Source organism: Dipodomys ordii, unplaced genomic scaffold (genome assembly GCF_000151885.1).
Source record: "Dipodomys ordii isolate 6190 unplaced genomic scaffold, Dord_2.0 Scaffold22, whole genome shotgun sequence".
Lineage (NCBI taxonomy): Eukaryota > Metazoa > Chordata > Mammalia > Rodentia > Heteromyidae > Dipodomys > Dipodomys ordii.
The window spans coordinates 4,841,344-4,851,495 of record NW_012267238.1 but is presented as its reverse complement, the minus strand read 5'-3'; the positions used below and the strand labels follow the sequence as shown (position 1 = coordinate 4,851,495).

Below are 10,152 nucleotides of genomic sequence, written 5' to 3'. Positions count from 1 at the left end.
TCACTTACCAGATGACATCAATGAATGGAGGCCAAGTGACTCAAATTTACACATTTGGGGGTCAGTATTAGTGTTTGAATTCAAGGCCCTTTGATTGCTAGGCAAATGCTCTGCTGCTTGAGCCATACTTCCAGCCCTTTTTGTGTAAGGTTATTTGCGTGTATGTGTGTATGCATGTGTGCATACATGTGTATACCAGTACCAGGGTTTTAATTCAGGGCTTCAAACTCTTGCTTGGTTTGCCTGCTCATGGCTGGTACACAACTCAGTATTTTTGCTGATTAGAGATAGTTTTTTGGACTTTGAACTATGATCCTCCATGTCTCAGGCTCCTGAGAGGATTACAGGTGAGGTCTACCCGGCTTGGCACAAGTAGCTCACTCCTTTTGTACTGGCTACTCAGGAAGCTAAGATTCAGAAGATTCAAAGCCATCCTGGGTAGAAAAGTTTGAGAGACTCCCTCTTCAATGAAACCAGCAAAACTCCAAGACTGGAAGCTCCAGTGGTTGAGAACTAGCTGTAAGCAGGATAAACCAGAGTCTGAGTCCCTGTGTCCCAGTACTGGCACAAAACTAAACAAAACAAGCTGGGTGCCAGTGACTCTCATACCTATAATCCTAGCTACTCAGGAGGCTGAGATCTGACAATCAAAGTTCAAAGCCAGCCTGGGCAGGAAAGGCTGTGAGACTCTTATCTCCAATTAACCACAGAAAACTGGAGGGGGCACTTTGGCTCAAGTGGAAGAGTGCTTTCCCTGAGAACAAAGAGGCTCTGGGACAGTGCCTAGGCCTTGAGTTCAAGCCCCAGGACTGGAAAAACAAAAACAAAACAAGTTTATTTCATTATTGTCCAAGACCAGGACTCAAACTTGGTATCTGAGCTTGTTTTCACTCATTGGCTGGAGCTCTACCACCTGAACTGTGCCTCCAAACTCACACATTTACACTTCTAATATCCTTCCTGTGTTGCAGGTTTGGGTGTGAACCTACTCCAGAGGGGAGGGAGCTGCTCCCTCTTAGGAGAAGGAAGAGCCAAGCATCAGTTCCATGCAGCCATTCCCCATTCACTCACTACAGACAGGTGTCCCCCACCCAGGAATGCAGAATTCTCTTGCTCAGTGCATCACCCAACAGCAGCACATATAACCCTGCACCTCCCTACTGTTTTCACTGTGCTGGTCTGTCCCCAGCCATATCCTTCTTTCTTAACAGAATGGAACCAGAAGTAACAAAGTAATGGGTCAGGAAGAAGGGGACCAGTGTGGTTGATCCTCTCCAGCCCAGTCTGACCCAGCTACTGGGAAGTGAAGGCATGTCAGGGCCATAGGGCCAGTCTGGGGATCAGAGCTGAGGTTTCAATCAGCCTACTTGGTTGGGGTAAAGGAGGGATAATAAAAGGACTAAAATAGAATCCTTTCATTTATTGAAGTAACCTTTTTGGGCCCTCTGTTTTGCACCAAGGCTGAGGGCTGAAGTTGTAAGGGTAAGAGGCTTGCTCGTGGAACAATCAGCCCACTTGACTCCAAGGTCATCTTAGTCAGAACTGAGATTCAGAGGGAGATAGTCAGAATGCTGTTCTCCTTGCCTACTTCCTTCTAGTAACTAGGGCTGCCATGCCATAGCTCAGAGTCTCCAGCAATTGGAAGGTACCAAAAGAAGAAAGAGTGGGATTTAGTGTCCACCTCAGTTTTTTCAGCTCAGGAAAGGACATCCAGGATAGGGAACATGGGATAGGACTGGTGGCTTCTTGTGTTGATTTTCAAGGAAATCTGCATTGCTCTTTTCCCCTACATTAGCTCCTATAATCTTTGAGTAACATTACAACAGAATAGATCTTGGAAATCATTCTTTTCCAGTCCTCTTATCCATTCCACAAAGAAGCAGATAGAGGCCAGAGTGGGAAGGGAAAGGGGTGACCTGCTGAGCTTTTGCAACAGGAATACAAATCACAGATGCCAGGGTCTGTCTCCTGCCTGTGATGCCAGCTGCACTTGGAGTTGCAGGAGGCTAGAAAGGCTCTGGAGACTAGTTCAGCAACACCTCCTCCAGGAAGCCTCCTCCAATCACAGCACTTTCTAAGGGCTCCTGAATGCTGATCCTGACCTCCAAGGCAACCTCTTCATTGGCTGGAGGGTCTCAGATGATCTCCAGGTGTTGGTCTGCAGGAATGTTGAACTTGAGCTTATGAGCCTCAAAGAGGTTGCACAGTTCCTTGATATACTTCTGGTGCAGCTGGCTCACCTCCTCCTCTGAAGGATTCATTATCTGCTGTACTTCGATGGGCTTTCCCACTGCAAGGCACAGACAGGGAACCATTAGGGTCACAGGGTCCCTGGGAGTGATGCCCACTCCTACCCTCCTACAAGGAAAATACTCTCCCATCCTTTCCCTCCCTAATTCTTTTTTCCATGACTGAGCATTGAACCTAGGGCCTTATGTATGCTAGGCAAGCAGTCCACCAGTTGAGCCAGGCTCCTAAATCTCAGGCACTGGATTCTAAGGTGTTGACAGAACTCTGAGTAATGTATATGTGTTTTATGTTCTCCCCTTTAATCCTGTTGTTTAACAGGATAACAAACCTGTTGTTATTCCCATGATATGAGTAAATGATGCTCAAAGAAATTAGGTAATTTGTCCAAGGTCACATAGCTCAGAAGGAGTAATACTGGATTTTGATATGGATTTTGCTGTTGTTGTTGTTGTTTGTTTGTGGGGGGTTTTTGGTGCCCCATCTTGAGGCTTGAATTCAGGGCCAGGGTACTGTCCCTTAGTTTTTTCACTCAAGGGTGGTACTCTACCACTTGAGCCAGGCCTTCACATATAGCTTTTGCTGGTTAGTTGGAGATAAGAGTCTCGAGGAGGGCTGGGAAGTTGGCTCAGTGGTAGAGCGCTTGCCTTGCATGCCTGAGGCCCTGGGTTCGATTCCTCAGCACCACATAAGCAAAAAGAAAAAAGCCGGAAGTGGCGCTGTGGCTCAAGTGGTAGAGTGCTAGCCTTGAGCTGAAGAGCTGAAGGAGAGTTCAAGCCCCACGACCGGACCTCCTCCCCCCCCAAAAAAAGGAGTCTCGAAGATTTGTTGGCTTGAGTTGGCCTCAAACTAGATTCTCAGATCTCAGTTTCCAGAGTAGCTTTACTGCTACTTTGTACACAATTTTAACATACTTCCCTGGTATTCACCTTCTCCAAATTAGTCTTATGAAATCAGACTTAAACTCTTTCTCTGACATAGTAAAAATGTCAGCTGGAATGTCATTCAAGTTTCAACTTTGTTACTCAAAGGCAGTGTAATCTTTTGGATGGACGGAACTTAACTTCTCTGAGTCTCAGTTTACCACCAGTGGATAAAGATAACAGACTCTACCTCAAAGGTTGTTAGGGTCAACTGAACCATGGCAGGGAAGGCAGCCAGCATAGTATTTGTCACATAGCAGGCCCCCTGACCTCTTCCATTGAGAATAAGCCACAGAAATCAGTGCTGATATTGCTCTTGTTGTCTTTCTTACAACTAGTATCCAGACTGTCTCCTATTAGGGATATCTGCTTGAGCATGTATGTCCCAGTTTTGAACATGAACACCGAGTGGTCAGGGATGTGTCTGGCTCATGTTCACATCCTACTGTTCCCCACCCAGTCTAAATCTTGACTCACCTATGGTGGTGATGGGCTGGCGGAAGGGCATGAGACCAAGGCTGTACTGAAAGACACCACGGCCATGGAACAGTGGGAGAGAAAGGTACATGATCTTTTGCAGCTTGTTCTGGACATAGCGGAGCCAGGAGCCAGGAGGATTGCTAACTTGTTTATACAGGTCATTCTCCCCAAAGGAGAAGATCGGTACCAAAGCTGCCCTAGAGAGACACAGGAGAGGGGATGTGGGAGGCCCCAAACAAGACACAAGTTGTAAGGTTACCTAGCTTCCTGCAGGGACTCAGTGGCCAGGAACTGGAGAAGGAAAGAGCGCTCTGGGTCAGAGATAGGAGGCCTGGAATTAACTAGACCTGCAAGATGCTGGGCCCTGGTGGTCTCTCTCAGTCCTAGAACTTACCAGATATAGATGACAGGCTAACTAGAAGCTCCACATACAAAGCACGTGCACTTTTCCTCTAGAAAATTATCTTCAATGGCTCAGACTCCTCAAAGATGCTTCACCCATGGTGGGAAAATGGTTCTGCCAGATACTCTCAACCCCATTCTTCCAGATCCTGTATGTTTCAGGTCTTATTCCCCGCCCCTCCCATCTCATTCTTTAAGAATTTGACTATGAGCCAGGGGCTAGTGACTCATGCCTGTAATTTTGGCTACTCTAGAGGCTGAGATCTGATGACTGCGGTTCAAAGCTAACCTGGGCAGGAAAGTCCATGAGACTCTTATCTCCAATGAAATTTTAAAAAAAATGGTGGAAGTGGAGTTGTGGCTCAAGTGGTAGAACACTAGTCTTAAGAAAAATAAATTTAATCTGAGATACCAAAATAGATTTTTTTTTCTTTTGGTCATGGGGCTTGAACTCAGGGACTGGGCACTGTCCCTGAGCTCTTTTGCTCAAAGCTGGTACTCTACCACTTTGAGCCACAGCACTACTTCTGGTTTTCTGGTGGCTAATTCAGCTGGCTTTGAACTGAAATCCTCGGATCTCAGTCTCCTGAGTAGCCAGAATGACAGGCATGAACCACCAGCTCCTGGCTGCAAAATAAAATCTTCCTCATGAGTGGACCAGAGAATCTGTGTGCTGAAATAGAATCTGTGGCAGGCTGTCCTGTCTCCTCAAAACACAGTCATTACCAGTCTCTGAACCCAGAGTTCTCTCTCTCTCCCAAGAGCTTACACACCCGTTTTCCAGGGCAAGCCTGACGAAGCCCATGCGGTTCTTCAACACAAGCTTGAAGGCTCCAGGCCTGGCATCCAGTGCCTCCCGGGCGCCCCCAATGACGATGGCCAGCAAGTTCCCACCACCTTTCTTCTTCAGAATGTAAGTACCGCTGCTTTTATCTGAGCTGACCAATCCTGGGGAGAGAGAAAGGTGGATCCACTATTTCATCAGGGAGCAGGATTTTAAGGAATGGGTGTACCCAAGAAATAGCCCACCAGCCATGCCCATTGCATCCCAAATCCAGCTGTGGCTTCTCTTTTTTCCTACTCCCCTCCCTGGGCTCAGTGCATAGCACGGTGCAGCAGGAAGTTCTTCTTTGGGTCTATATCCTTTTTCTCCTGTCTATGCCCTTGGGAGAAGTACAGAACTACTGCCTCCCTAAAATTCCTCCAGCCTCACTTTCCTGAGTTGCCCTGGGTGGAATGGGGAGACTCACCAAACGACATGAGGTAATCACGGGAAAAGGGCGCGTGGAACCAAAAGTTCAATATCATGAGGAAGGGGCGGATGCCCGGGAAAATAGAAGAGAAGCCGGTGCTGTCAGTGCCCAGGCTGAGAAAGGCACCGGCCACCAGCACACCATGCGGGTGGAAGGCAGCCACATAGTTCCGGGAGGGGTCCAGATCCGCCGTCTTCACCAGCTGTGCGGTTTGGGATGGGGACAACAATCCGGTCAACTACAGCCAGGCCTGCCTGCCAGGTCTGAGGCCCCTCTCACTAGAGACCCTTGGGACAAAGCCTCAGGTTCTACCAGCCTAAGGTTTCTCGGGACGGTGGAGGGTGGTGTGTGACATCTCCTGGAGCTGCCACGGTGCTTGGCTTTGCACAAATGACTCTCGTTCCACATAGCTGTGAAAAGGGGGACACGAGGCCCTGTCCCTTTACTTCCTTGGGTTGCTATAAAGCTCAGGCCTAAGATGGGCGCCTGTGGCTTACATCTGTAATCCCAGCTATTCAGGGGGCCAAGATCTGAGGATCACAGTTCAAAGCCAACCCAAGCAGAAAAGTCCACCAGACTCCTATCTCCAATCAAGCACCAAAAAAATCTCAGCTCCACTTTCAACATTTTTGGTGTTTTATTGGAGATAGGAGTCTGGTGGACTTTTCTACCCAGGCTGACTTTGAACTGTGAACAAAAGCTATGTACATATGACCGTATAAGATGATGTTAATTGAAATGAAGCCCAAGATAGGTACACAACTTGTTTTTTTTTCTTTCTTGCTACTGTTTTTAATGTATCTAAAATGTACTATGTGACTTTTTTTGTTTCTTTTGTTCTTCCCCCATTGTATAAACCCTGTTGTCACTATGTTTGATGTCGGTGCCCTGCATCTTGTATATGCATTTTTCTAATTTGGGGAGGAAAAGGGAAATAACAAAATGCTGAAACAAGGATACAGGTTGACCCATTGTAACAAGACACTATGTAGAAAACGAACTTTACAACTGGGGGGGGGAGGGGGAAGGGTTGAGGGGGAAGGAAGGGATGGTAGGGGAAAAACAAAGGAGGGGGTAGCAATGCTTGATAGGAAATGTACTCATTACCTTACTCGTGTAACTAACCCCTCTGTACACTATTTTTACAATAAACAAACAAACAAAAGTGCCTGGAATGACCAAGTATCAGATAGGATATAATGTGCAAGAATCTATGGCCACTAGGGGGCGCAACAATGCCGAAGCTATCAGTCTAACAACACTCAATGTAAGAAATTGGCCCTTTAGCAGGATGTTGATGGAGAGGGCTCCTTATCAGGCTGAAGGAGTCTGCAGACCCAGAGGCTGGCTCTGGATCCTTTACCATCTCATACTAAATGAGTGTCACCCTGTGGCTCTGTGTCCCTCCTTCCAGGCTGGACCTTCTCTGCCCTTTGTCCACTCTCTTTTCCTGGCTGGGAGCTGGCCTAGTCAGGTCTGCGTCACTGAGGGTGTAGCAGAGTCTATAAGGCACTGTACTTGGAGAGGTAGACAAGAGATCTACTTGTCAAGAGCTGCTTCTAGGTGAACTGGGGTGAAGGTAGAGGGGTGGGAACTGAGCAAACAAACGCTGTTCTGCATGGGCTGTGCACAGAGCTGAGTCTGCAAAGATCATTGCCAGAGGCCGCAGTGGTAAGCCAGGACCAGTTCCTTCCCCTGCCAGCAGGGATCCTGAGACTCGCTGCCCCATCCCCTAATTCCTGAGCAGAAGGCTCCCTAGTGGAACTGTTCTCCCAATAATTAATTGGCGGGGGGGGGGCGGTGTAGGCAGCCCTTTCTAATCTGGCTTAGCTTTTTCAGGGAAGTTCTTCCTACCATCATCCTGACTCCCAGAGGATTCTTGTTGCTGCCTTTGCCTGGCTTCCTGTCCTCAGAGCAGCTTGGAGGGTCCTGAGCTTGACTGCTCATCCAGCTGCACAACTGCAGTGTGTGTGTGTGTGTGTGTGTGTGTGTGTGTGTGTGTGTGTGTGCTGGTACTCAGGCTGGCTTAGCTTTTTTTTTTTTTTCTCTCAAAGCTGGCATGCTACCCTTCTGGCTTTTTGATGGTTAATTGGACATGAGTCTCAAAGACTTTCTTGCTTGGGCTGGCTTTGAATCATGATCCTCAGATCTCAGCTTCCTAAGTAGCTAGGATAAGCCACAGGTGCCCAATCAGCTCTATATTCTGTCATTGATCTGGACTTGATCTCTGCAACTTGCAATCCCTTTCTTTTCCCATCCACCAATATTCTCTGGGTTACATGATGGTCTTTGGCAGAAGGGCTGCTGAGAACACAGGTGGAGGGAAGGTAAGACCAAACCTCTTCCCTTGGTGCAGCAGAGGATGTATGAGATATGGAAATGCAGACAGAGCTGAGACCCACATTTTCTCCCTGGGAGAGGCACAGGCACACTGACCCCACCTGGTGATGAAACAGTTGCATATATACTTTCATTCTCTGTTCAGGAGGGGGAACTTTGTTCCTCCAAAAACAAAAAGCAATGTGACAATACCTATCACAACCACAAGAAAGAAAAGAATTTGTCTTTTAGCACAGTAGTTCTTTGGCTGAAAATTTTGCTCTACAGAATTGCTCACACTTGAACAAAATGACATCTGGCCCACTAACAGTCACATTGTTTTATAGTAATATCAGACACTGAGCATCTGCCCAAATATCTAACAACAGGACCTTGTTTAGACAAATTGGGACATTGTAGCCATAGGGTATGAAGCTGCTCTTCCTGCCAGGGAGGAGACATGCCAGGGCAGCTTATTAGGTGGCAGTGATAGTGCATGTTGAACAAGGTAGCCGGAGGGAGAAGGGGCAAGCACATCTACTTGTATGTGGATATACCAATCACAGTCTGTTGTAGTCATTACAAAGTACGGGACCTAGAGAGATGGGTGGGAACTAGGTGGATTGGAACCTTTCATAGCTACTCTTTGGCCTCTTTTTCAAGATTCTGGGCTATGGCTTGATGGTACAGTGCTTGCTTCACAGGTGCAAGGCCCTGAGTTAATCCCCCCAACATTACAAGGAAAGAACACCTTCTTGTCTGAATTTTGAACAAGAATGTATTACTACTTTCAATGACCAAGATGAATAACTGAATGGGCCCTTAATAAAGAAGTTTAAGCCAGGGGCCAGCAGCTCATGTCTGGAATCCTAGCTACTCGGGAGGCTAAGATCTGGAGGATTGTGTTTCAAAACCATTCTGGGCAAGAAAGTCTGAGAGATTCCATTTGTAAATAACCAATATTTAATCAAGTAGTAGAATGCCAGCTGAGTGCAAGTGAGGCCCTGAGTTCACACCTTGGTAATCAGGAAAAAAAATTGTGTATAGAGAAACATCTTGGGGCTTATGTCTAGACAAGCGGTCCAATATTTGTGTGACTATTTATATACACATGTCCAAGTGTGTGCATTGTGGGATCATCATAGGTCCACTGAGACTCACTCTGTGCCTTGTCAAACATGGTCTTTATTAATATATTCTACTGGGGCCTTTCACCTGTCCCCAGGCCGAAGTCTGACATATTTCACATCACAGTGAAGATAGAGGCTGCATGTCCCATATATCTGTGTCTCTAGTGTAGGCCTGGGACAGAGAAAATGACCTGAGAGAGTAGAAAGGAGAAAAGGAAGGAACCCAGCAAGAGAAGCTGAAGTGGCCACCTTAGAAGGAAGATCTCCTCAGTTCTGTCCTGAAATGTCACCTGGTTCTGCTAAGCAGAAGAAGGACCCCTGAAGCAGGAGTCAGGAGATTACCACAGACCTCTGCCAGGCCTCTGTGCTCTCCATGCCCTCTTTCCACCAGAAAGCTTTCTGGGAGGTAAAGGAAGAAGATAGCTGTGGGCTCCCAAGTTGTTCCCTCGGTTCTGCTGTGAGGTGGAGGGAGGGCAGTAATAGCTAAGTAAGATGGTATCAGCTAGGGGCTGTTGGCTCACACCTGTAATCCTAGCTACCCCGGAGGCTAAGATCTGAAGACTACTGTTTGAAGCCAGCCAAGGTAGGAAAGTCTATGAGACTCTTATCTCCATTTAACTACCAAAAATCTGGTAGTGGATCCATGGCTCAAGTGGTAGAGCATCAGCCTTGAGAGAAAAAGCTAAGAAATAGTACCCAGGTTCTGAGTTTAAGCCCCAGAACTGAAAAGGAAAGGAAAGGAAGGAGGGAAGGAAGGAAGAAAGAAAGAAGGAAAGGGAAAGGGGGAGGGAGAGGGAAAGGGAGGAAGGAAGAAAAGAAAGAGAAAGAAAGAAAGAAGGCAGTAAGGAAGAAGGGAGGAAGGGAAGGAGGGAGGGAAGAAGCAAAAAAGGGAGGGAAGGAAGGAGGGAAATATTAAGGGAAGTAAGCCAGGCCTAAAGAAACATAGGTCCCATGGTTTCCCTTATTTGCAATTACTAGTATATGTCTGAGACAAGCAGAAACGGTCAGATAAGTTGATGTTAGGCAAAATGAACCCCAAGATAAGGATTCAAATGCTTTTTTTCTTTCTTGCAATTGTTTCTAACACATTTATAAGACGATTTCTTTGTTGCTTTATATGTCCCTCCCCCACAATATATCCCGTTTTCACTGTATTTGATGTTGGTATAATTTGGAGAGGGGAAGGGGGAAAAACATCATTTAAATGGGGATACAGGTGGACCCATTGCAACAATGAGATGCACAAGACGTTATGTCAAAAAACGAACTTTACAACTTTGGCGGGGGGTGATGGTGAGGGGGAAGGGTGGAAGATGGGAAGGGATGGGAAGGGGAAACAAAGGAGGAGGCAACAATGCTTGATAAGAAATGTACTCATTACCTTGCCCATGTAATTGT

General features: G+C 46.9%; 1 protein-coding gene across 1 annotated transcript in view; it reads right to left on the bottom strand.

Annotated features, from left to right (window-relative positions):
* Positions 1 to 1,400: 1,400 nt before the first annotated feature.
* Mogat2 (monoacylglycerol O-acyltransferase 2) overlaps positions 1,401 to 10,152 on the bottom strand; it is a 35,526-nt gene continuing 26,774 nt past the window's right edge. Inside the window, exons 3-6 of the mRNA XM_013014205.1 lie at positions 5,303 to 5,507; positions 4,826 to 5,000; positions 3,648 to 3,847; positions 1,401 to 2,290 (exon numbers count right to left, since the gene is read on the bottom strand). Coding sequence (XP_012869659.1) covers positions 2,136 to 2,290; positions 3,648 to 3,847; positions 4,826 to 5,000; positions 5,303 to 5,507 — 735 coding nt within the window. The 3' untranslated portion in view covers positions 1,401 to 2,135. The remainder of the gene's footprint in view (positions 2,291 to 3,647; positions 3,848 to 4,825; positions 5,001 to 5,302; positions 5,508 to 10,152) is intronic.